The sequence below is a fragment of the Enhydra lutris genome, unplaced genomic scaffold (assembly GCF_002288905.1).
Source record: "Enhydra lutris kenyoni isolate GAN:26980312 unplaced genomic scaffold, ASM228890v2 scaffoldscaffold13, whole genome shotgun sequence".
NCBI classification, from domain to species: Eukaryota; Metazoa; Chordata; class Mammalia; order Carnivora; family Mustelidae; genus Enhydra; species Enhydra lutris.
In genome coordinates this window covers 6,799,044-6,825,538 of record NW_019154097.1, presented here as the reverse complement: position 1 = coordinate 6,825,538, position 26,495 = coordinate 6,799,044, and the positions used below count along the sequence as shown (strand labels likewise).

At 42.8% G+C, this 26,495-nt stretch overlaps 2 protein-coding genes across 3 annotated transcripts in view; one reads left to right on the top strand and one right to left on the bottom strand.

Annotated features, from left to right (window-relative positions):
* Positions 1-66: 66 nt before the first annotated feature.
* Positions 67-25,044, top strand: LOC111145721 (thiosulfate sulfurtransferase like domain containing 2). Of its 2 annotated transcripts, none has more exons than XM_022500876.1 (10): positions 67-241; positions 2,679-2,888; positions 6,994-7,307; positions 9,235-9,355; positions 14,306-14,431; positions 15,393-15,498; positions 18,737-18,855; positions 19,343-19,501; positions 19,970-20,108; positions 22,515-25,044. In XM_022500876.1, exons 2-10 carry the CDS (start codon positions 2,724-2,726, stop codon positions 22,847-22,849), a joined length of 1,584 nt encoding a protein of 527 aa, XP_022356584.1. In that variant the 5' UTR covers positions 67-241; positions 2,679-2,723; the 3' UTR covers positions 22,850-25,044. The 2 variants fall into 2 exon arrangements, with proteins under 2 accessions (XP_022356584.1, XP_022356583.1); XM_022500875.1 differs by having other exon boundaries at positions 144-237; positions 2,676-2,888.
* A 22-nt stretch (positions 25,045-25,066) lies between these two features.
* Positions 25,067-26,495, bottom strand: part of LOC111145722 (tropomodulin 1) — an 83,466-nt gene continuing 82,037 nt past the window's right edge. The window contains exon 10 of the mRNA XM_022500877.1: positions 25,067-25,393. Coding sequence (XP_022356585.1) covers positions 25,329-25,393 — 65 coding nt within the window. The 3' untranslated portion in view covers positions 25,067-25,328. The remainder of the gene's footprint in view (positions 25,394-26,495) is intronic.

The window sequence follows — 26,495 nt, the reverse complement described above, 5'->3', positions numbered from 1 at the left end:
TCCCCGCCTCAACTTCAGACCCTCCCCCGGGCTCGCGGTATTTCCCGGCAGCCCTTTCGCCATCAACACTCCCCCCCCCCCCCAAGACTTCCGGGGCGAGGCGACGTCTCCAAGGGTTCCTTCCTCCGTGAACTCAGGTCGGGGACCGGTGGAGGGTCTTGGGACGGGGAGCTGTGAGTATTGCTAGGCGAACACGGCTCGATGAAGAGAGAACTAAGAAAGGACCGGGACTGGCGGGTGCGTGCTCCTCTTACTCCCACTTCCGGGCCTTTGCCTTGTCGGGAAAGCCGGGCGGAACGATTGGCCCGGCCCGGCGCGCGGGGTGGGGCCGGTCGGGGGGCGGCGCCGCGCTTGCGGCTCCAGGCACTGGAGACCCGCCAGAGAAAGATCCTCCTGCTACGGGGTTACTCTGGCGGTCGTCCTGCCCGTCACCCTTCTCAGTTATTTGGTAAGGAACAGGTGATTGCTTTAGTAATGTTTTCAATATTGGGTCCCTGTTTACATGGATGTGAACGTCCCCTGCCCTGGCGTCTCTGATGAGCACCACACCTGCTTATCTGACTGCTTTGTCCGTGGTCACTGAAATTCCACACGTCGAACTGGAGCTCTTGTTTCAGTCTCCTGTCCTAACCTATTCCTGTCAGTCATACCCATTTCAGTGAATGGCACCATCCATCTGATTGCTTCATCCAAAAGTGTAGGTGGGAGTCATTCTTGGGTCCTCCTTTTCCTTTACTTCTTACATAACAGTCTATCTGTAAATTTTGCCAGCTCTACTTTCAAGACAAATCCAGAATCAGACCACGTTACGCCTTTGCTTACAACACTCCAGTTACTTTGCATTGCAAACTCCATACCCTGACCTCCAGGGTTGTGCTCTCTCATCACTGCCCTGCATCCATTCTTTCTTCCTGTTTCCTTAAAAGAAAAGCTACTGGGCGCCTGGGTGGCTCAGTTGGTTAAGCAACTGCCTTCCGCTCAGGTCATGATCCTGGAGTCCCAGGATGCAGTCCCGCATCAGGCACCCTGCGCAGTGGGGAGTCTTTCTCCCTCTGACCTCTTCCTTTTCATGCTCTCTCTTTCTCTCAAATAAGTAAATAGAATCTTTATATTAAAAATAAATAAATAAAAAGCAAGCTACTTCCCACTTGAGGAATTTATACTATTTCCTCTGCCTCTGCTCTTAAATCTGCATGGATGGCTCCTTGTCCTTTAGGTATCAGCTCAAACATCAAGTCCTTAGTGAAGCCTGTCTTGGCTATCCAATCACTGCTTTATTTCATTCTACAAATGCTGTACTTACTGACATTTAGCATCTTCTGTATGCCAGGCAGTGCTAAGGGTGAAGAGGTGAACAAAGGAAGACCCTTGCTTTCTTGGTGCTAGTGATCCATTCAGGAATGAACAGACATAGTGCAGTCAGAAGAGTGATCAAAGGGACAGTAGTAGAAGAGACTAGAGAGGTGGTGGTGGGAGGGGCTTTGGAAGGACTTTAAACTTTATCAGAGTATGTTGAGAAGTCTGGACTACTTTTAGTAAACTCTCTGAGGAAGAGGGCAGTTAGGCTATTGCAGTAATTCAGTCAAGAAATGATGGTGGCTTGGGATGCCTGGGTGGCTCTGTGGGTTGAGCATCTGCCTTTAGCTCAGGTCCTGGTCTTGGGCTCCTGCTCAGGGTGGGGCGGTGGGGGTCTGCTTCTCCCTCTCTCTCTCTGACCCTCCTCCCCACTTGTGCTCTCTCTCTGCTCAAATAAATAAAAAAAAAAAACGATGGTGGTTTGAATGGGGTTGGTAATATGTCCATTTTGACAAGATTTGGCCACACTAGAGATTTTTATATTTTATATTTCTGTTTATTAAAATGGGGCTTTCTTAGTTGTTATGTCATCTAAGGAATGGAATTTGCACAGCTCTAAAATTAAAGGGCAAAGAACAACAAAGTGTTTATAACTGAAGGTACTAGCACGTAGCTTGGTTGATTTTGGTTGTACCTGGTGCTTTTCTGGTATCATTTACCTTAAATGTTTGTAGGGCTAACCCCTAAATGAGGTTCCTGCTCAAATGCTACTGCCTCAGAAAGACTTTACCTACTATCTGTTTTTAAGAGTCCCTCTATCAGGGGCACCTGGGTGGCTCAGTGGGTTAAAGCCTCTGCCTTCTGCTCGGGTCGTGATCCCAGGGTCCTGGGATCGAGCCCCACATCGGGCTCTCTGCTCAGTGTGGAGCCTGCTTCCTCCTCTCTCTCTCTCTCTGCCTGCCTCTCTGCCTACTTGAGATCTGTCTGTCAAATAAATAAATAAAAATCTTAAAAAAAAAAAAAAAAGAGTCCCTCTATCACTCCTGACTCCCTACCCTGCTTTTCGTCTTTGTGGGCCCTTTTTCCTACCTGACTTTTTAAATTTAATCAATATATTCATTTGTTTATTTTCTTTCTCTTCCCACTGGAATATAAACCCCAAGAAAGCAGAGAATTTTTCTGTTTCTTTCACTGCTCTATTCCCATTGTCTAGAATAGTGCTTGGCATAGAGTAGGTGCTAAACAATTATTTGTTGAATGAATGAGTGAATGGCTTGGGCTGCTGGGCCCGTGCTCATTTGCCTGACTGATTGATTCATTTCAAGTTTACTTCAGGTAGAATCAAAGACTGACATTGTTGTTTCTCCCTTGCTTCCTAGGAGAAAGTGAACTGAAAGGAACCTGCTCTACAACTGCAATCAAACCAGATGCCTTCTTTCACTTCACCAGACCAAGGAGATGACCTGGAGGCCTGTGTTTTAAGATTTTCCGACCTAGATTTAAAAGACACAAGGCTTATCAATCCCAGTAGCAGTCTCAAAGCAGAGTTAGATGTCAGTACAAAGAAGAAATACCCATATGCCAAGAAAAAGGTAAAATGGCTATATGGCTCTTATTTCAGGATTGTGTATGATGGTTAACTCAGATACATCTATTAGTAGCTCATCAGTCATCAAGGTTTTCCTCCAGGGAGCAGGAGGCTGCTGCCATGTTCAAAGTAAGTTCTAGTCAGGGTCATGATCCAGTGATCTTAAGTCAGTGCCAGGCAAAGAAGAATCATGGGCAAGGTGTGGCTCTGTAACAGTTATGGTTGAGTACTTGAGGATAGATCCTAGACATATGGGCTGGATTTTTTTTTTCCCACCTAGGGTTAGAATCACAGGAACCTAGGAGACCTTGTCATTAGGAGAACAGATAGGCAGTAGGATAGTTGCCATGTAAGGCTCCTGACTGATCTAGCTGGCTGGGTTCTCGGTTAGGAGAAAGATGGAACAGCCCAGAATGGTTGTGCAAGCTTACTGAGGACAGTTGGGATTGGATTGTAATGGGAGGTCCATTGATACGCTGCTCTTCTATGTCATTTATCCTTTTTTCAGAGATCATTATCTCAAACCTCCTCCTCTTGAAGCCCGAGGAAGGAACATGACTTGGCCGAGGACATGCAATTGCGACTCAGTTTTCTCACCTCCAGTCTGCTGTCCTTCTGCAGTTAGTTTTTGTTGACTTCACATCAGTGAAGAATAGATGTCTTCATTACTTATAACTTCTAATCTGTTCCCCTGTGCTCTCAGTCTCACACAGATGTCCTTGAAAATGGAACCCAAAGGGTACAGAAAGGTTTTTTCAAATACCATCCTGCAATAATTTCAGACTTAGAGAAAAGTTGCCAGAATTGTATTGAGGATCCTCATATCCCCTTGCACACAAGCTCCATTCATGTTTCATCAGGTGTCCCAAATGGCTTTTATAGATCTACTCTAGGGTCACATGTTACATTGAGTTGCCATATCTTATATCCTCCTCAGTTTGGAGCACTCTCTCGTTTTTTCTACCCTGAAATTATGACCATGATATATTTGAAGATTGCATGAGTTATTTTGTAGACTACCCCTTTGATTTTCACTCATGTTTCCTTACCATTAGATTGAGATTAGTGCTTTTTTTTTTTAATAAGACTATTCCACAAGAGATGCTCTGTTCATCTGGCTACAGTCTATCAGGTGGTTCACAGTGGCCGTTTGTCCCAAATTGGTGATGTTAACTTTGGTTACTTGGTTAAGGGAGTGCCTGTCAGATTTTTCTGCTATAAAAATATTTTCCCCCCTTTTAATTGCTCAGTATTCTGGGGGGAAATGGTTTGGGACTGTGTAATCATCTTATTCCTCATCCAACTGTCATCTGTCAGTTTTAGATTCTTTGATGTTTGTTTGCTTAGTTGATTGTTACTATGAAGGTTGCCAAAGGGTGATTTTCTAGTTGCTTCATTCCTTCTAGATTTGTTCTTCTAGATTCCTTCTAGATAGTGTTTGGCATTCCGCTGTAAGGAAGAGCTTTCTTTTCTCCCGATTTATTTGTATCCATGTGGACTCAGGTTACATTTTATTTGTTGAGTTATAGGCCATTATGTTACTATTGATTTTGATGCTCAGATTATCTCAGATTTGGCTGAGAGCCCTTTCAAGCTAGTATCTGTGTCCTTTCGACTTGCTCCCATCATTCTTTGAGCATTTCCTCACTTTCTGACTGAACAAAGTATTCCAGGCTCATCTTGAATTTTTTCTGACCCATCCCTGGAATCAAACATTTCTTCAAGGAGCTCTGGTTCCTTCTAGCAGAGTACTGTCAAAAACCAAAACCTGGAGGCTCGGCAAGCTCTTTGCTACTAAATGTTGCCTCTCCTAGGACCTCTGATGTATGGAGCTAGGAAACTATATAGATAAATACACAAATGTCTACATGTACTATACATAAACTTCTATACATACGTACATACACTTCTATATTTACTACTCAATATGAACCAGTTCTATTCCAGCCTCATAAGAGTTTTTCCTAACTCTCCCTTCCCCATATTTATAACTTCCCTATTTGATGTGATTTGGTGAGAAACTGAGTTCCTATTAGTTCCAGTGTATTTCCTTATTTGCTTTTTCTCCTGTATGTAAAGTGTACCCACCCTGCCAAGCTGCTTCCCTACCAGGGCCTGCTTTCCCCTTGTGGGCCTCTGAGCTGCCATCCTGGCTCTGGCCTGTCTCTTCTTGAACAGACTCCACATGGGCCCTAAACACTGCTGGGCCCTCAATGCCTTGTTCACGAGGCCTTAAAAGGCCAGATAAGATTTGAAAATCCCCAAGTTTACTATAAAGAAGCACTTACATTGACGTACATACTATCTCCTTTTTTTTCTCCTATTTTGAAGGGTTTATTCTATAAATCCTAAAAAAAGGCTCTCCAGTGTAATTTCCTGCTGCTTCAGTCTGAGACAGTCCAGATACAGTGTGAGCAGCTAGGATGGTCCCACAGTGGTGCTTCATGTCTATGACTAATGTTTAGAGTGCCTATTTTTGGTAGTCTCCATATGCACTAAAAAAGTTAAGAAACACACATATACACACACGTATATATAAATATTATATATCCCCATTAGACCAGAAGGGAACAGTTGTTGAGAGGCTGATGATCGTAGATCCCATTCAGCCTCTATTTGTACATCAGAAATACCACAAAGTTGAAAAACATGACAAACTGGGAAACAAATTTGTGATAACCCTGATCAAAAAAAAGGTCACTTAAGAAAACTTACAAATCAGGAAGAAAATAAATGCCGCAACAGAAAAGTTAGGCAATAGATAGGAACAAGCAAGTTAGACAAGAACAAGAAACTGATATGGAAAAATATTCAGCCTTACTAATCAAAGACATGCACATAAAAACAATATATCTCTTTTGCCTCGTATTCAGGTCAACACTAAAAATATTGACAATAAAGAATTGAATGCTGATAAAACTTGGTGCTGTGGATAAAATGTCTCCTTGTTGGTGAGCATATAAATTGGTTGGTTTTTCTGGAAGTCATTATTTATCACAATTTGAGCTTCATGTTTCTTTACCCCAAAAGCTTTACTCTAGATGTTTATTTAAAGTAGATGGTTAAAGAGGTATAAGAAGATAGATGCATAGAATGCTCATTCAACATTGCTTATAATTGCAAATATTGGAAACAAAAAAATGGCCATTAATTAGGAATTGGTTAAGAGAATTATGGTACATCCATAGTTTTCTTTTTTTTTTTTTTAAGGTTTTATTTATTTATTTGACAGAGATCACAAGTAGGCAGAGAGACAGGCATAGAGAGAGGGGGAAGCAAGCTCCCTGCTGAGCAGAGAGCCCAGTGCAGGCCTAGATCCCAGGACCTTGGGATCATGACCTGAGCCAAAGGCAGAGACTTTAACCCACTGAGCCACCCATGTGCCCCCGTCCATAGTTTTCTGTTTAATTTTTTTAAACAGTGAGTATAAATCATTTTTATAAAGACAATAAAATTATTTTCCAAAAATACAGGTCAAACATCTTGGTATATTTCTTTCCAGTCTTTTCAGTGTACTTTTTAATGTAGTTGAGATTATGTTGTATAAGCAAATTTGATTCATTGTTTTTCATTTAACATTATGTCATAAATAGTTTCCTACATAATTTAAAACTAGCTGCTCAATATTCCATAATAAGTATACTCCATATTTTCCTTGACCATTTCCTTTTTAGAAATGACTGATAGTGTTGTTTGTTAGGTTTTACTGATATTCATTTGAAACTCAAGCCCTTTCCTTAAGAACAGCCCCTAATGGGGCACCTGGGTGGCTCAGTGGTTAAGCAGAGGGATCGAGTCCTGCATGGGGCTCCCTACTTAGCGGGAAGCCTGCTTCTCCCTTTCCCACTCCCACTGCTTGTGTTCCTGTTCTCGCTGTCTCTCTCTGTCAAATAAATAAATAAAATCTTAAAAAAAAAAAAGAACAGTCCCTAACAAATTTTAGATCGAAGTATAATTTAAAGAAAACTGTTAATCTCAGGAGGTTCTTCTATAGAAAAATAGGACATAGAATTAAAAACCCCTGTGGAAAGATAATATAAGGGATTCACTGAGAGTCCTGCCATCTTTAACCTAAAGTTAACAGTGGCGTATTTGAAATGTAATTGCAGGCATTTGCCCTTTTCGTCAAAACCAAAGAAGTTCCAGCATGTCCTCTTGAATGTAAAGAAAAATGGTGGCGATGCTGTCAGCAGCTCTTCAGAGACCGGATCAGCATCCACAGACACGTGGCAACACAGCATGCTGATGAGATTTGCCACCAGACTGCTTCTGTGTTACAGCAGCTGGCTGTGACATTGAACACCTCAAAGAGCCTTAAGTCTGAGGACAATAGGATCCCTCTACAAGAGGACTTCTCCTGTAATCCTGATGTGTCTGTTTGGCTTCCTGATATAAGCTGCTTTAGCCATGATGAGCTGATAAGGTAAGAATTTCATTCTGTACTTTGGCTTAATTTTAAAAGTTTTTCCAGCCACAAGGAGACACCACTACTATCCATAAAAATGACAAGATCTTTGAGGCACAGAATTTCTCTATAGGCCTAAGCTAGGCCAGTAGCCACATACTCTATATCCCGGAACCATACCATATTACCCATGCAGCTGGCTGCATTCGCTAGGTTCCGTGGAAGGCTACATCTCATCTCCTCTAGGGACAGGTGATAAACAGAACAGTGTATTATTTTCAAAGAGAGATTGGAAGGCTCAGAAATGTGAATGATCTCTCTACCCTCATAATATTGGTGCTTAAAAAACAATTTTTGTTGCGAAATGTTTTCTGAGTTGAATAGGTTTTAGAAAGGTTGTTGACTTTTAGCACTGGGACACAGGATTAGAAGTTTAGATCCTGCCTTTGAAAAACTCACCAAATTATATGACAGAATTCTAGAGGACAGATTTCTGATTTTAAGCAATTCCTGAACTATTTGGTGAATAGAAAATGTCCAAATTTCATATACTTTTGTCATTAATATTCAGTTTCTCCTGCCTTTGAAAAACTCACTAAATTATATATATTATATATTTTTATATTATATATAAATATAATATATAATATAATATATAATAATATATAAATATAAATATATATATATTTATACATAAATATATATATATTTATCAAGAAAAGGAGCAAGTTAGAGAATTGAACTTGAAGTCAGAATTGAGCTAGTCTCTAAAATTCTTGGTACCTTTATTTCCTCACCTCTAAAATAATAATGATGCCTGGCCCGCTTATCACACAGTGTTACTATATAAATTATATAAAATATGAGGATTGTAAGAGCACCGCTGAACTATAAAGTGCTGTACAGACATGGCCTTTTTGTTTCTAGATGGCCCTGTGCCTCAGGGAATTTACTTTCTAGTGGGAGAAACAAAGAAAGGATACGCAAAATAACTCGCGGATGATATGAGGCAGGTTACCTAAGTATCAGTTAAATTGTGTGGTGCAGATCCTAACTTGTTACAGCAGTGTAGAGAAAGGAAAATAGGTTCTGAAATAGACGAGGTTTCAGAGGGGAGCTGGCCCTGCCATATAATGAGGATATTGATGAGTGTCAGATTCCAGAGTCAGGTGGGGCCTTAATGATCATCTACCGTAGCAGTCTCTAAAATAAGTTCTATGCAACACCAGTTCTGAAGGATGCTAACAGGTGTTGAAAAGACGTGCTAAAGACAAGTAAGGTTAGGAAGGACTAGCTTAAAATGTCCTTTACTGCAGGGCTTTTCAGAGCCTTCAGCAGATAAGGGGCTTTCACTGAGATTCTCAGAGAGGAAGATACTGTCAGCAAGGTTTCTCCAATGTGTAATTTCATGGAATAGCTTCAGAGTACACTTTGGGAAATGAAGTTTATTTCACTTCTCTGGTTTTACAGTTGAGGAAATCAGTCTCAGAGATGATAAGAGACCCTCCCAGGTCCCACAACTAGTTAGTATAAGACAGCACAGTGCAGCAGAAAGAGTATGGATTCTAGTGTCAGAAGACTGTTGTCCAAGTCTTGACAGTCACTCTACTTGTCTCACCTGGGAGGAATTGGCCTTGGTTTACTCCCTGTAAAGTGGGGATAATAATAATCCTTCTCATGGTTAAGAGGATTACATGAAATAATGGAAATGAAACCTTCTTGTATGCTGATGAAATGAGGAAATCAGAGTAAACTCACTTTTTACAAAGTTGGGTGCAGATAATGTCTTCTGCAGAGCAAATACTGACAGGAGCTGCTTCTTATTTCAGAACAGTTAGGTTCCATCTCGGCCTTCCCTCTGACACTGCCTGGGGATACTTTGTGAATTGTGGCTTCTTTATGCCAGTGACTCAAGTGCTTTCCCCCTGTGGTTTTCTTCTTCTAGCGGCCAGGGCAGTGATGGAGGAGAGGTGCTGCTTTATTACTGCTACCGTGACCTGGAGGACCCCCACTGGGTGTGTGCCTGGCAGACGGCTCTGTGTCAGCTCCTGTCCCTCACGGGCAAGGTAACACCTCCCACATCCCATCCTTCACGGGACTCTTCTTTACTCCAGTTTGGATTACAGAGGCTGTGCTGGAGACAAAAAGGATTTACTGTTAGGTTCTCAGAAGTCCGCAGAATGCTGCGAGGCTTTTAAGTAGACTGCCAAACAGTTGTTAGCATGGCCTTTTATGACAGTATTTCCTGGACTAAGAGTCAGCAGACTTTTTCTTACAGAGCAAAATAGTGAGTATTTTCGGCTTTGCACGAAGACTACTCACTCCTGCTTCTATTAGACCCTAAAATTGTGTGTGGAATTGTGAAGAAATTATAACAAGATACAGTTGGGCTAATTCTGCACTGTTTCTTATCAGTTGTCTAGCCATTGTATATTGTTTAAAAACTAAAGTGTAAAACCTTATGATCTTGCCTGCTAGATAAGCTGTTCTTGGTAGAAAATTCCTATAGTCTGTATTCAAGTGCCTAAAATCAATTTTATTGACTTTTCTTAAGACTTTATTTATTTATTGAGAGAGTGTAAGTGAAGGGAGGAGCAAAGGGAGAGGGAGACAAATGTCAAGTTCACTCTGCACTGAGCACGGAGCCTGACGTGGGCTCAGTCTCATAACCCTGAGGTCATGACCTGAGCTGAAACCAAGATTCGAATGCTTAACGGACTGAGCTGTCTGGGCACCCTTGATTTTGTTGATTTTTAAGTCTCTCTAATAAATTATATCTGTTTCCTAAACACATGCCAAGGTCTTTTACCAGTTTGTGGTATTGACATTTGCTATTTCTTCTCTCTAGAGTGCTTTCCCCTAGATCTTTGCTTGGCTCATTTCCTCCCTTCAGATCTCTGCCTGAGTACATGTTATCTCCTCAGAACTCTGATCCAAAGTAGTCCTCTCTCTAAATTTTATCACCTCCTTCTGCTCAGAGAGTATCAAAGAATTTGTTACCATCTGAAAGTACAATATTTGTTTAATTTGTTACAATCTGCCTCCCTAATAAAAACTTGGTAAGGACAGGAACTTTGTCTTAATTAATTGATGTATTCTTAGTGCTAGAATAGGGCTTGGCGCATAGCAGACAATAAATATTTGGGGAGTTTTCAATAAAGGACTGAATATATTTCATTTGTAACAAAACCACAAGTGTTTGTGTATAAAGATGGAAGGTAGTAGATAGTAAAATGTTAATCATGATTATGTCTGCATGATAAGATTGTGGATGGTTTTTGTTATTTTCCTAAAAGAATTTTTTTTTTTTTTTTAAAAGAGGCGGGGCACTTGGGTGTTTCAGTTGTGTCCAACTCTTGATTTTGGCTCAGGGCATAATCTCAGGGTTGTGAGACTGATTGAGCCCAGCAGTGGGCTTTGTGCCCAGTGTGGAACCTGCTTAAGATTCTCTTTCTCCTTCTCCCTCTGCCCCTCCCCACTTTGTGCTCTCTTTCTCTAAAAAAGGTTTGCTCTTTTTATTAAAAAAAAAAAAAAAAAAAAAAGGTGGGGTCAGGGAAGGGGGAGAAGGAGAGAGAGGGGCTCCATCTCACAACCCTGAGATCATGACCTGAGTGGAAATCAAGAGTTGGATACTTAACTGACTGAGCCACCCACGTGCCACTTTTCTAAAACATTCATAATGATCACACACACACACACACACACACAGACATAGATTTATAAATACATATATACATATCTGCATATAAATATATATATGTAAAAACAGAGAGATAAATAACATACTTTTATAAACTTAATAGGAGATGAACTAGGTTTGTTCTGAGATCCCTTTGGGGGTATGACACTGTACTATCTTAAGCCTATTCTTTTCCAAAGGTGTTTTGACTCCCTGAGGCAGTCCTTTAATCAGTGGTTTTCCACACCCATGTTTCCTAAGAGATGATGCCAAAAGCTTCCTTTACCTCATTCAGTGCATTATCACATCCTGCCCTTTCTGCCTCTACAATATCCCTTGCCTCCATCCACTCCCAGTCCCCTTCCACCACCTGACAGCACTCTCTCATCCACGTCAGTAGCTTTCAAACCGTCTTGTTCTCCTGTCCTTGCCTGCCATTTAATCCGTTCTCCACTCTGCAGCCAGAGTCCTCTTAAAAAGTAAATTGAACACTGCTGTTCGCACTCTCTCAGTGGCTATCATTGCATTTAGAGCAAAACCCAAATCCTTAACGTACCCGTAGGTTCCTGCATGATTTGGCCCCTTCCTACCTTTTCTTTCTATCTAATGTCGTTCTTCACTCACCATACTCCAGCGACATGGTCTTTCAGTTTTTTGGAGCCCACAAAGGTTTTTGTTTTTGTTTTATGTATCTTTGTATCTTTTTCCAGGCAAACTCTCTTCAAGGAATTCTCCCACACCCACTCAGTTTCTCCTGTAAAATTTCTACTCAATCTTCAGTTCTCCGTTTCAATGATACTTCCTCAAAGAGACCTTTCTTGACCTTCAGTCTTAAGTTCACTTTTCCCAGTACATTCTCCCAAAGCATCTTGTGGTTATTTTTCATAGTTCTTTTCAGTTTGTGACTTTTATCTTAATACCTGTCACCTCCCCTAGTTTGTAAGCTCTAAGAGGGCAAGAGCTCTTTTATTTTTTTATTTTTTATTTTTTTGTTAACAGCTAGATCACGAACTCCTAACACAATTCCTGGCGCATAGTAAAAAAAAAAAAAAAAAAAAAGCAAATATTTGTGGAATGAATACCTTTGTAAAACAGCCTGACAGGGGGCTCCAACTCACAGCCCTGAGATCAAGACCTGAGCCAAAATCAAGACTGTGACACTTAACTGACTGAACCACCCACGTGTCCCTGGAATGACTTACATTTATTGTCATCTCTATTTAGAGAACACCCTGAAAGACGGGTGTTTTCACAGTGAACCCGAATGTACAAAATATGAAATCAGTCTCTTTCCTTGTTTGGGGGACAGATTATTTTCCTTGTTAGCCCAGCCTGAGGTGAACCTGCAATGAGGGTGTCCACCCACAAGGTGGCAGCACCTGCCTAAATCTTAGTCTAAAGCCTTAGGCTTCAGTGATACATGCCCAGTTTACTGAGGTAATTTTCTGCTGGTGGGAGATTTGGCAGAATTGTCATTTAGGTGGAGAGAGAAGAGAACTTGAAAAGTCTAGAAAGAAGTTTCTGATTCCTATAGCTATATGTTTCTTTTTGCCTCAAGAAATCTGAGGGGACATATTGGAGGCTTCAGTAGGGAAAATTACATGATTTGGAAGGAGCAGTATCTGGCTTTGAATCCCAGATCTCCTATCTACCAGCTCTGTGCCCTTGGGCAAATTACTTGATTTCTCTGAGCTTTTGTTTCCTTTTCTGTCGAATGGAGATTATGATACCTACCTTTCAGGATTATAATATAAAGCTCATATATCATAGTAGGTGCTCAATAAATGCTAACCATTGCTTTCCATCCCTGAGGTATAAGGTTTTTCTCACCAGGGAGCCACTCTGAAGCTTTGTCTTGAACAATCTTAGGGATTGAAAGGCTAGTAGTATATGAGTTTAGAGATTGCTCTGCCCCAGCTAAACAGGGATTAGGTGTGCTGGTCCTTTATTTGGGTTTTGAGATTAAAACAACATAGGAAAGAATCTACTAGCCTACTCTAAAGACAGCTCCATAGAAATATGTACTTTATCTGCCACAGTCAAAGACAGTTTTAGAGTCGACTTCCTGACACATTGGTTCACCTCTATTTTTCTGTGTAGGCCCTTGAAAAAGTATTAGTTGGTTGGTGGGAGAGTAGTCTATACAGCAGGGATGGCATATTCCTTCTGCTTTCCTCTCTCATGCCCAGAACAGGCTTTATCAGATTGCAATACTTTCCCAGGGAGCCCGGATGTGATCCAGAATCCTCATCGTGGAACTCTGGCTAGCCACTACTAGTGAGTTGGCACTAGCTTATGAAATGAATCCCATTTATATCCGGGCCCTAAAGAGTCAAGTGAGGCAACAAATAAAATGATGTCTTCTCTGGGCCCTGAAAAAGGACAGCTTTTACATTTTTCAAGTTCTAATGCATTGGTAGGTATCATTGTCGTATCATTGGTAGTAATAATAATAGAGGACCTCTCTCTCCATAGAGTACCATGATACTAGAGCATCGTGCTTTGTCTCTAGCACTTTGCTCTAGAGAGCTCAGCTCCTTCTAAAGAGGATCCAGCTTTAAACTCATCCACAGGATTTTATAGTACCAGGAAAACTAACTTTGCAGGCCTCCCTAAGCATTGGCTCTTAAGGGAGGGCCTTAACCCAGGTTCTAAAGTCCCCCAACCACTGAAGCATTTCAAAGAAACTATGTGTTTGAGAAGCCAAAAAGCTTCTGAAATGGATATACATTCATTTGTTCAACAAATATGAATCAGGTATCTACTTGGCAGGCACTGTTCTAAGCACTGATGCAGCAATGAACAACAGAGACACAGACTCTTATGGAACTGGCATTCTAGTGGGTGGGTTTGGGGTCGTGTGCTTCCCCCCCAAACGCTGTGCAGAGGCGTACTCACATGCATTCCTTGCTCTCAGCTGTGCTCTGACTTGGGTAATATCTCCTCAGCAGTCCTCTTCATTATTGGTTCTCTTCTGTCTCAGTTTTAGCAAGGTGAAGAAATTGGGGTTCAGAGAAGTAAGTTAATTTTCTCAGGGCCACACAGCAAGTAAGTGGCAAAGCTGAGTTTTGATCCTAGATCTGCTGACCTGGATTTAGGTTAAGCTCGAAATTTATTTCTATTTCTATTTTTATTTACATCTATTAAGTACCTTGTCTGAATTGTGGGCAGTGCCATTTTAGAAAGCTGCAAGTATCTTCATGTGGTAACACTTTTATTGTGTCTCTGCTATTTTTGTTAACTTCATGGACACACACAAGCCTGTTCTGGCCTGGGAAGATTTAAACTAAGCTAAGAACAGACTGCATTCCCCTTCTCTCACTGTCTTGTGTCCCAGGTTCGAATTGCTACAGAAGGAATCAATGGGACAGTTGGTGGAAGCAAACTCGCCACCAGACTCTATGTGGAAGTCATGCTTTCCTGCCCATTGTTTAAGGATTATATGTGTAAGGATGATTTTAAGGTAAGAGAAATTGAAAAAAAAAATGGATTTAGAGTCATTGCCTTCTGCCTCACTGCTTCTTCGTGCTCTAGGCACTGAAGAGGAGAGTGTATGAAGGAAGCAGTGCCAGATAAACACCTTCCCCCTAGTAGGCTGCGAGGCTGTGTGGTCAAAGGAGCGTCTGCATCCAGTTCTTTACGAAGCCGCCACGTGGTCTCGGGCAAGTTAGTGCCCTCTTGGATCTCAGTCTCCCTTCTTGTAGAATAAGGACAGGACAGTTTGTACAATCTAACTCTAAACTTAGATGATATTTGCCCACTTGAGGGACCACCTGGCTATTTCAGGTCATCACTACGTTTTTCGTAAACTTGGAATTACAAGACCAGCACTTCATGCCACGTGGGGGATAAAGCTGCTGCTGTCATAGCTGAGCTCCTTTGAGTCACCCTGTGCTTGGTAGGCTTGGTAGGTGATAAAGGTGGGGAATGCCTTACCTAGGGTTAGTGCTGGTGGTGGCAGGGAGAGAAAGCTCATTGCTCCAGAGCAAAAGCTAGGATGTAATCTCACATAACGAAACCACTCAGTGTTGTTTCAGTTTTATAGTTAAATGCTTATAGCCGTAGAAACCCTTTTTCTTTTTTTTTTTTTTTAATTTTATTTTTTATAAACATATAATATATTTTTATCCCCAGGGGTACAGGTCTGTGATTCGCCAGGTTTACACACTTCACAGCAAGAAACCCTTTTTCAATTTAACATTTCTGTATGTGGAATGTATACAATAAATATTTATTAGTGTTGAATTATCTGAAACATTTTAGGCCCTGACTCCCTTTCCCCATTAAAACATTAATTCTTACTTTGAGGTTTCTTAAGACTTGAGCTATCATTATCACAACAGATACAATTCTTATATTTGGCACTTGTCTTATATCTGGAGATGGGAGAGTAAGACTGTTCTGTTTTGCTTCTCATTGGCTAGACCAGCAAAGGAGGGGCTTGCTGTTTTCCAGAATTGCGTGTTGGTGTATTTGAAGAAATTGTGCCCATGGGGATCAGTCCCAATAAGATCTCCTACAAGAAGCCTGGTATGCTTGCTTTTAGAAGAAACATTTTGCTTTTCTACAGAGGGACAAAACTTGATATAGAAACAAATGTGGAAGTCAGACACTCTGATCAACAATCACCTCTTTAAAATAGCTTTGGGGTATAGAATTTAAGAAACAAAGAAAAAAGAGACAAAAAACCAGATTCTTATGTACAGAGAAGAACTGGTGGTTTCCAGAGGGAAGGTAGGTGAAGTAGATGAAGGGGGTTAAGAGTACACTTGTCATGATAAGCACCGAGTACTGTGTAGAACTCTTTAATCGTTACACATCCGAAGCTAATATAACATTGTATGTTAATTATACTTATAAAGAAAATAGCTCTGGAATAGCTAGCCTGTGGGTTATTCAGTGTTTAAACTGGTTTTCTCTTTGGTGCTATGGTAATTGAAGACTCACCCCTTAGAATGCTTTTTCTTCTTGATGATTTGGCAAGAAGTTGTTTTCTTGTTCCAAAGATAGCAACCTGAGAAGAATGTAATTATTACTTGTAAATAGTTCATCAACTGAATAACACATAGGCTTTTTGCTACAGGAAACAAGAAGCTTTCAAATCCAGAGCAGTTTGTTTGCAAGTATGCTAGAATGTTCTCTTCCTCTTTTTCCCTGTGGTTACCATAGATGGTTGAAAGACATTTGGTAGGCTTTTTGTTTTTGTTTTGCTTTTTACTATGAAAATTTCAGATGCTAAAAAAAAGTACAGAAAATAATACAGTGAACTCATGTACCTGTCATATAGCTTCAGCAATTACTCATTCATCGTCAACTTTCTTCTATAGCCTGTCCCCTTCCCCCATCCTGGATCATTTTGAAGGGAATCCCAGTGTCATGTCATTACATTCATAAATATTTTAGTAGAGACCTCTAAAAGATAAATGTTTAAAAAAATAACTGTAAAGCCATTATTACATTTAAATAAAACATCGTAATAATAATTCCTTAATATTATCAAATATCTAGCCAGTGCTTAAAATTGGCTAAACCAGCAAAGGAGGAGCTTGCTGTTCTCCAGAATTGTGTGTGTGTGTCAGCGTATGTGAAGAAATCGTACCCATGGGGATCTCATAACTTTTTTAGTTGTTTTTATTGGGATTCAAGTAAGGTCCACTCGTTGTGATGGATCCCTGTGTCTCTTTAAGTCTCTTTTAACCTATACACTTGCCTCCCTTTTTTCCCCCCTTTGTTTATTTTTTGAAGAAACTAGGTCATTTTGTCTGTAGAGATTCCCACAGTCTGGCTAAAGCTGCCTGCATCTCCTCTGTCCTCTGTGTTTCCTACAGAATGGTAGTTAGCTTTAGAGCAGTGCTAATAGAAATGTAATTGTGAGGCACATATGTAATTTTATGTTTTTTAGTAGTCACATTTTAAAAGTAAAAAGAAACAAGTGAAATTCATTTTAATAATATGCTTCAATGCAATGTAGGCAAAATATTTTCACATGTAATCAATGTAAAAAATTACTGTTGAGATAGTTTACCTTTTTTTGCTTACTAAGTGCTTGAAATACTGGATCAGTGTCACTCTTATTCTAGCACATCTCTGGCCACATTTCAAGAGCCTGACCTCCCCACGTGGCTGGTGGCTAGTTAGACACCTCAGATCCAGAGACTTGGTTAGATTCAGATTTAACTTCCTTTTTTCTTTCTTTCCTTCCCTCCTTCCCCAAGACTGCCTGACAAGTAGTATTGTCCTCTTTCATCAGGAAGCACAAAAGTCTGGCTGTCTCTGCTCATTTCCCATATGTAGGGATTTAAAAGAATGCTAGGGGTTAAGCCAGAAGGAAATGGGAGTAGGATACAAATATCCAGGAAAAGAGACTCGTGCATGAGGAGGGAAGGGCCCAAAAGGGCTGTGTCTGCACAGTGTCCCAACATCAGCAAGATGACTGAAGAGCTCCTTCTTGGTGCTACAGGCCATTGCTTGGGAGGTTAGGGGACAGTGGGCTCCAAGCCATGCTGGGCTGCTTGGATTTAAGCCACGTGGAGTGAAGGCAGCTCTTGTAAACGTGTCTCTCTGAGTCCCTGTCCAGTCGGCCTTTGCAGGACCAGGAGAGCAGCAGTGGGGAGCAGGTTGGGTTCCCCATGGCACCCTGTCAGTAGAAGTCTTAGCAGATTTCCTTGCTTCTCATCCCAGTTTTGAGCCTCCCTTTGCACCCCCCTGTTTTGGTAACCATGTAATTAGGTGGTAAGAATGAATAAATTCTGGCCTCATTACTTTTGCCTTACAGTTGGGCAGGTAAGAATCCAGAGTCCTTGGCCAGGCCCTGGGGCCTCTAGCCCCGCCTGGGTACTTAGCAGCTTCAAGTGGTTGTTGAGGTACCCCTCTGAGCAGAATGAGGCTCCTTTGGTGCCATCAGGCTCTACCAAGAGTGGTTGGTGACCGCCATCCCCAGAGCCCCTGTCCCTCAGCGGGGGTTACTGCCCATTGCCAAATTCACCAGAAGTTCTTCACAATCGATTGGAATGTCTGGACCTCCAAAGATACAGGAATATTTCTATTCTGGAGAGTCCAGAAGGCCAGGTACCCCAACAGACTGAGGTGCTCTCCTTTTAGTCTCCTTGGATTTGACTTATTTTTTTTCCTTTCCTTTCTCTCCTGCCTGCTTTTAGCTTTTCCCTCCTCTCCCTCCTGCCCTCTTTTCTCATGTGTCCCTCCTGCCGTCAGCCCCTCCCACCCTTTCTTTTTCACTCATGGACACAGACTTAGACACATTCTTCTTACCCTTTTGTATTTTTAAAGAACAGTCCAACTTTATTCCATAAATTTATACTCTCAGCTGCCTGTCAAGGTTCTTAGCCTTGAACTTGGGCTTGCCTTTGTTACAGTGAAAGCCTATTGTCAAGCACATACATGCTCAGTCCCCTCCCTGTACAATGAAAATAGAACACTGGCCATGTAATGGACCAGCAAACCCACATGGCAGTTTAGAGCCAAACTGTCTGGCCTTTATCACTGCGTTGAACCAAGTATGAGAATGGAAAATTCTTTGACTAATCATTTCTAAACCTCCAGGTCTCCATAGTGCTTATCTTTGGAAGAAGGAAAGTGAGGATATCTGGAATCACTGAATAATTTCATCATGATCATCAGTTATTTTCAGACACAATAGCAATTATGAATAATGGTTTGGGTGGAAGAAAACAGAGCAACATCTAAGTCATTAGGCAGGGCTAGCTGTGATTGGATTTTTGTCTTAAGTAAATTTTTGGTTTGGTTTTAGGAATCCATTTATCTCCAGGTGAATTTCATAAAGAAGTAGAAAAATTTTTGTCTCAGGCAAATGAAGAACAAAGTGATACTATCTTACTGGACTGCAGAAACTTCTATGAAAGCAAAATAGTAAGTAAGGACCAGAAGTGAGGTCCGAGAAATGGTGTTTGCCAACATGGCATGTTTGCCAAGTGATGCCGTGTATGCCCACTTGTGGCCAAGTCACCCAGATCTCCCCCCACTACTAGCAGCTTCAGAGAAAACCAAGCCTTTGAACTCAGGATCTGCTGAGAAAGTCTAAGAAAAGAGGAATGAAAGACATCTTGGCACATAATGTACGTCTTGGCTCTCATGTCCCTACCTTTGACATGTGTCGAGGATCCTGTAAAGCTGGCTTTGGGCACCTTGTCCAGTTCCACTGAGGACTCTGGGAAAGATTACCCATAGCCCACTGCCTTGTTTCTGAGTTCCAGATCTTGAAGTTGAAAGGTCAGAGTGTAGGATGAGAATAGCAACTGGTCAGTGCTCCCTTATCTCTGACTGGGGTCAACACACCTTTTCTTCTTACCAGGTATGTTTTTCTGATCATTTTCCTTCTGCTTTTCCTGTATCATAGGGACGATTCCAGGGCTGCTTAGCCCCAGACATCAGGAAATTCAGTTACTTCCCTAGCTACATTGACAAAAATCTGGAACTTTTCCAAGGGAAGAAGGTGCTGATGTACTGCACTGGGGGCATCCGGTGTGAGCGGGGTTCAGCCTACCTCAAGGCCAAGGTGAGTTAGCACCCTTGGGGGTGATGTAGGTGTAGGGGTAAGGAAGGTTCCACCAACAGCATGTGCTGAGCTTTCCACCCCACCTTCAGTCCTCCTCCCACCCCCGGCCCGCCAGGGATTTCTTTTTCCCTTGAATGGTTCCAGCACAGAGTTTGTAGGTATAAAACCTGAAGTTCTTACATCTCAAGATGTGGGAGAGCACTTCACTGTCTTAGAGGCTCCTCAAGTACAGAAGGGAAAGCTTAGTTAACCTCTCCCTTTTCCTAATCTGTATGCTTGATCCTGAGAAGAATAAATTCCCATTACATGTTCCAACAGGTGTCTTTCTATATTTAGGGGAGAGCTAAAATAGCTGGGCTCCCCAGGATCTAGTGAAGGCCTGACTGCCATCATCACCTGCCACCTGTCTCTGCAGCTTACCAGTCTTTGCCTGTCTCCTCAAATTTCCTCCTGTTTTTCCTCATACAGGGCGTGTGCCAGGAAGTGTTCCAGCTCAAAGGGGGCATCCACAAGTACCTGGAGGAGTTTCCCGATGGTTTCTACAAAGGGAAGTTGTTTGTTTTTGATGAGCGCTATGCCTTATCCTACAACAGTGATACAGTGTCAGGTAGGTCAGCACAGGCTGGGCCCTAGACTCACCATCAGGCATGTTCTGTGTATGAACCCTTCTGGAAGGCAGACCAGTACTGGTCATGTGAAGAAGAAAACAGGGAAAAAAAATAACATAGTATGACCAATTTCCCAGCAGAGTTGGCAATGTAACAGTGAAATAGAATTCTGGATCAGGAATAGGGAGGCCTGTCCTGAGTCCTGGCTTCCCCGTTTGCCAGTTAGGCGAGTCTTTTATAGGGGGGACGAGGTCACTTGCTCTGCCTATGTGCTGGGAGTTAAACTAATAGGCTGAAACAAGGGGTTGTAGAATTTGGCGGTTCTGTGTGAATTTGGATGGGAAAATAAATATATCTTTATTTTCAGCACCCCACACTAAATGTAGCACTTCCTGTGCTTATTAATGTCAGCAACAAATCAATAATATTAGATGCACCAGTGACTTCACCATCAACAGAAACCACCGTAGTTTCATGTATTACAGTTGCTGCAGACTTCTCCCAATAGCATTTACGCTCATCATTGTCTCAAAGTGGAAGTAGTTATAGCCCCCACCCCTGCCTTATTTATTTAATGTGTTAATAAATATTTTACCTATATCATAGATTCCTAAAAATGTTTTGTATTTTGTATTTCTATATAATTGGCTTCCTTTGTAATCAGTGTATTTTAAGAACCTCCAGTTCATATCGTCTGTAGACACATGTGGTAGGTTAGGTACTTCTCAATGGTGGCCGGGGCATTCCAAGGTGGGAGCTGAACCCAGGGCCAAGCCCAGAGGCAGGGGTGGCCACAGGAGGGTGTGAGCTCAAGAGGCCTATGCTTTGACTCCAGTTTAAGTCCTCACCGATGTGGGGGTACCAGATGAGGTCAGTAAAAGGAGGATGGAAATAATCCTTAAGAAAATTGGCTCTGCCTGGATGCCATAGTTTTTTAAACAGGAAAGGTCATAGGCAGAAAACCCTAGTGGCTGCTGTAACTTTCTAGAACTCCTGTGATCAGGGTCTAAGATTGAATTACCACTGTGATAACGAATAAGATTTGAGTATGATTGCCTTCTCCCCTTTCTTCTTGATTTCTTAATTAATTTTAATTATCTTGTATTTGTGTCTCGAAAGCTACACAAAGTCTATTTTGGAGCTAGATGAAGTATAAATTATAAATAAGTAGAAATAGTGGATTTGCGAAATGTTACTGAGGACATGCTGGCAGGATTTGATGGGTACTTGCATGTGAGTGTGAAGGCAAGAGGGAAGGCCCAAAGGTAGTTTAGATAAAACTAGTTGAGGAGACTTGAAGAATGATGTTTTTGTCATTGCTAACGGAAAGTCGGCTGGGAAAAATGGGCTGAGAAAATAGATAATGGGAGTTTTTTTAGGAATCGGGTAGTCAGGTGTCAGTTAGCAAAAGCAGGAGAACCTCAGGCTTGGGGAGGAGGGGTGTGGACTGCAGGAGCTGAATATAGGTGTGGCATCATTTGTATTCACATATGCTATCTCCCATGAGAAAGGGGAATGATCTACAGGATCATTGAACTAAGGGGTAGTTGACCAGCTTTGGAATGAAGAATATTGACATGGGACTGATCTGTTGCTGACATTAACAATCAAAGGAAGTGCTACATTTGGTGTGGGGTGGTGAAAATAAAGATAATTATTTTCCCATCCAAATTCACACAGAACTATCAATTCTGCAACTTCTGGTTAAGATCCTTGTTTCCGGGATGCCTGGGTGGCTCAGTTGGTTAAGCGGCTGCCTTCGGCTCAGGTCATGATCCCAGCGTCCTGGGATCGAGTCCCACATCGGGCTCCTTGCTCGGCAGGGAGCCTGCTTCTCCCTCTGCCTCTGCCTACCACTCTGTCTGCCTGTGCTCATGCTCTCTCTCTCTCTCTCTCTCTAACAAATAAATAAATAAAATCTTAAAAAAAAAAAAAAGAAGATCCTTGTTTCCTATTTTCTAAATAGGAAAAAAAAAAAAATGAGTCACAGAATGTTGCAATCAGGAAGACAGTTCCCAGGGGCGCCTGGGTGGCTCAGTGGGTTAAAGCCTCTGCCTTCGGCTCAGGTCACTATCTCAGGGTCCTGGGATTAAGCACTGCATCAGGCTCTGCTCAGCAGGGAGCCTGCTTCCCCTCCTCTCTGCCTGCCTCTTCCTACTTGTGATCTCTGTCAAATACATAAATAAAATCTTTAAAAAAAAAAAAAGGAAGACAGTTCCCAGATGACTCCCCCACCCCCAAATAGTGGGGGTGAGGACAGGAGACTTACTCTTTAGAAACCTTCCCTGGCCTAATGGAGTATATTAGCTCGTGTGCTAAGAGTTACCTTTAGGACCTGGAGAAGTACCTGTCTACATGTGTACACGTGTATGTGTTTGGAACTGGGACTTTTCTTTCTTCCCCAGAATGTTCATACTGTGGAGCCCCATGGGACCAGTATAAACTCTGCTCAACTCCCCAGTGCCGCCAGCTCATCTTGACCTGCCCTGCTTGCCAAAAACAAGGATTCACGGCCTGTTGTGTCACATGTCAAGACAAAGGGAGGAGGTTGGCTTTGAGTCCCACCCAGAACAGCTTTAAAGAGGAATGTGAGTGTACTGCCCGACGGCCACGCATACCCAACGAGCTGCCGCGGCAGGTGCGGCTCCCTGTGAGCCCCAAACCGAGGCCAGATATTGGTGAGGATGGGCCACGCATATGTGAGCAGAAGCAGCACTTCCCCAGGCCTGCACAAAGCTAGTTCACAGTGACCACACATTGGAAAATATCAGAGCTGCAGCAGCAAAAAAACTTGAACTTGAATGCTGGTTTTGCCAGCATCGTAAACTGGGTACCATATTGGCCACCTAAGCTTCAGAGGGGCCGGGAAGAGGGGGTAGGGTGCTGACAACTTACCTGAGACATTTGACTCAGAAGATGCCTGAACACAGGAAAAGGTGAGCTGTGTAGAATCCCAGTGCTGCTGGGGGAGAGAGCCTTGAGCCTGGTGACCAGGTCATGCCCTTTCTGTGCCATGCAGCAGGCTGGTCATAGTTACTTGTCTCGTCAGCAGACCGGTTGATCCTGGTGGCAAAAGCACGAAAGCTATGGCCTTGGAGGGGGACTCCTCAGAAGCAGGCCATTCCTGCTACCTACCATCACCCACCATCCGCTCCTACCCTCATCCCTAAATCAGGATCTGCAGATTAGGGCATTTGACTGGCCTTCTGGTTTTGTAAATAGTTTTAGTGGAGTAGCCACACCCGTTCATTTGAATACCACCTGTGACAGATTAAGTAGTTACAACAGAGACCATATGGCCTGCAGAGCCAAAAACGTTTGCGATCTGGCCCCTTTACGGAAAAAAATAGCCATCCCCTGGTCGAAACCCAGCAGCTCACCCGATGGAGCAGGTGATCTGAAAGGTGGCCCACCGTCATTATTTTATTGATTCGGTTTCTCTGATCAATCTCCCCCTAAGAGTCCCTGTTTCCCCCCAGTACCCACACTCTTAGCTTTTAAGTACAGTCTTTGAGAGATTCGTATTAGCTTGAGGACCCTGATGTTTGGGCAGTTTGGACGTGAACGTGCCAGGATATAAACACATTCGGAGTGAGGCCATTCGGCACTGCTGGGGTAGTCTCCCGGCCTCTGGCCAATGTGTCAGGTGCATGTCCGTGTCACACGAGCCACAAGAAACACATACACGACCATCCATAGACCAACAGATTTAATATTATATTGCAGTTTCCAGTGATGCAGAATGCAGCCGCAGTTGTGTTTCAAGAAGCCTAGTGGGGCTGGCCATCCCAGCAGCGTGGTGCCACTCCCGGCCCGCCCGCAGCCTCAGTAGACACTCTTGCATCTCGGGGAGGCCCTGGCTGCACCTCCAGTTACCCTGCACTGGCCGCATCGTTACAGTTTAGTGTGCAAGACTTTTCCTTTCTCTTCAAAAGCCTCTGCTCAGTGCTCTGCAGCTTGGTTTGCGCTTATCAGATCTTTGGCCTGTCGTTTATCATAAGATTTGCTGAATCACTCAGGAAAATAACTCCCAAGCAACAGACATGCTAGTTTAACTGGCACTGTGGTATATTAAAAGGCACAAGGGCATAGTGGCTTAACATTTTTGCTGGATCCCAAGAGATGAACATGATGTTAAAAAGGGATCTGGCAGAAACACCATAATTACGTTTTCAGAATCATCATCTTGGGATGGTTTGGCCAGGGTTTCCTGATTCTTTAATATCTGGATTTTCTTCACCGTTGGCCTTCAGAGGCTTTCTTTACAGGCATGAGATCAGTGGTGACTTGTCTAATGAGTGTCGTGACACATGGTTGAAATCTGTAAGCATAGCCGCGATGGACTAGAAATTTCTCTAGTGTTTTACCTCACGTTAGCCATCGGACCACCGTGCAATGTGGAAGGGTGTTTTCAAGTATTTGGCCATAGGTTTTCACATCATTGCGGATGACAGTCAGTAAGGAAAAAATTCTTTCTGATTCCAATATCAAATTGTAAATAAATCCCAGATGTTCGTAAAGAACACTCAGGGAAATGTTTGTTGCCTGGGATTGGTAAAGAAAGGACGGTTTTTGAAACCTGAAATTTCACCATTGGCTTTTTCATCATTTCCTCGCATCCAGCAAAAGGAATCTCACATTCCTGGATTCCTGGCAGAGCTCTGTGGCTTCGATCTCTCTTTCTTGAAGGGCAGAATTGTGTTCCTGACCCAGGAATCAATTTGGCAACTTTAATCTTGAGGTTCTTCAAATTTAAAGGAGGGTTACTAGAGAACGATGATCTGTTTGCTAAATACTAAAATCAAATTCATAATAAAGTATTTTTTAACGCGTCTCAGCCACGCGGAAGAGTGGGCTGTTCGTTCCTGTGGTACACATGCTAAATACCCCTGAAACACTACGCAGTGAGGCCACAAAAACTGGGCTCCCAGGGCTAAGTCCTGCTGCTAGAACAACTTCAGTAAGATCTGTCGGTTTGGGGTCTTCTTAGTTTTTAAATAATAACCAGACTGAACTTCTGTGACTAAAGAAAAACTTCACATTAACCATAGTTTATAAAATTTTCAACTACAACCATTAGTTAACCTAAACCTTAGTGCATCAAGAACTGAACCCCGAAAGGGTTCTGTGCCGGCATTTTGCCTTCTGGTTTCCACTGCAGAGCACGGATGATCAGTAGGACATGTGCAGTTCAAAGGCGCCGTCCTCCCCGCCACACACTAGACGCCACTTCGGACCTTGGGAATGATGGGCCCGGTCAAGTCTGCGAGCCTCCTCTTCCTCACTGGAAAGGAATGGAGATGAGAAATAAGCCAGCTGACCCTATGCTCTGGGAACCACCTCTGTGGCTCTGAGAAAGCCCTAGGAAGCTTCTCTCTAACTTTTCGGTTAGCAAGGTCCAACATCTGTTGTTTCTAAAGGATGGTTATGTGTGAGCTGTGTAAGGGCCCTCCTGCTGGTCAGCGTTCCCTGATGAGGGCTGCGTGTTGACTCATTCATAAACTACTGCTAAGCCTCTGACCACACAGGCGTAAAACCCGCTTTATCTGCCTCCACTGTGTTTGCTTTTACACCAGAGGCCCTGCAGTTGAAGATCCTTCCTCCCGGAGGCTCAGATAAAGGCCAAAGTTCAGTTGATGGTAATGAGAGTAGGGTCTTAACCTGCTGGAATCATTTCCCACAGCTCCTTCTGAGTTCCTGGCCTGCCTCCTGTCTTATAAAAAAAAAAAAAAGTTTCCACCCTTGAAGATTACCCTGCAGTATCTGTGTCCCCTTAGTGTTAACCTTGACATTTTCTCAGAGGCAAGACAATAGAAGCTCAAACACTGTTCACTTAACAAAGTCGTTAAATGCCATAAAGAGGAAAGCACAAGCCAGAAGGTTGCAGGCTGGAGTCGTTACATGTAGGGTGACGGAGAGGGGGAAGGGGGGCCCTTGTCACATGGGAGAGTGTTTTGAAATGAATTTCAGTGTCTGCAGATGCAGACCAAGGAGCCGGCTAGATCCGCCCCAAGAGAAAGGTCAAAAAGTCCGGAGAGGGGCACCTGGGTGGCTCAGTGGTTTAAGCCTCTGCCTTCGGCTCAGGTCATGATCCCGGGGTCCTGGGATCGAGCCCCGCATCGGGCTCTCTGCTCAGCAGGGAGCCTGTTTCCCTTCCTCTCTCTCTGCCTGCCTCTCTGCCTACTTGTGATCTCTCTCTGTCAAATAAATAAATAAAAATCTTTAATAAAAAAAAAAAAAGTCCGGAGAACCGGTAGGTGGCAGTCAAGGAGGCTGCTGGTGGCTGTGGCAGCCGAGGAAAGAAGTCTGTCTGTACTTAGATGTCTTCCATTTCCCGAGCTGAGCCAGTAGACCTGCGGCCACCAGATCGCTGCATGCGAGCTGCA

Coding starts and splice junctions, on each gene's coding strand:
- LOC111145721 (XM_022500876.1), top strand. CDS start 2,724: ATGCCTTCTTTCACTTCACCAGACCAAGGAGATGACCTGGAGGCCTGT. Junction 2,889..6,993: donor ACCCATATGCCAAGAAAAAG/GTAAAATGGCTA, acceptor ATGTAATTGCAG/GCATTTGCCCTTTTCGTCAA. Junction 15,499..18,736: donor GATCTCCTACAAGAAGCCTG/GTATGCTTGCTT, acceptor GTTTGGTTTTAG/GAATCCATTTATCTCCAGGT.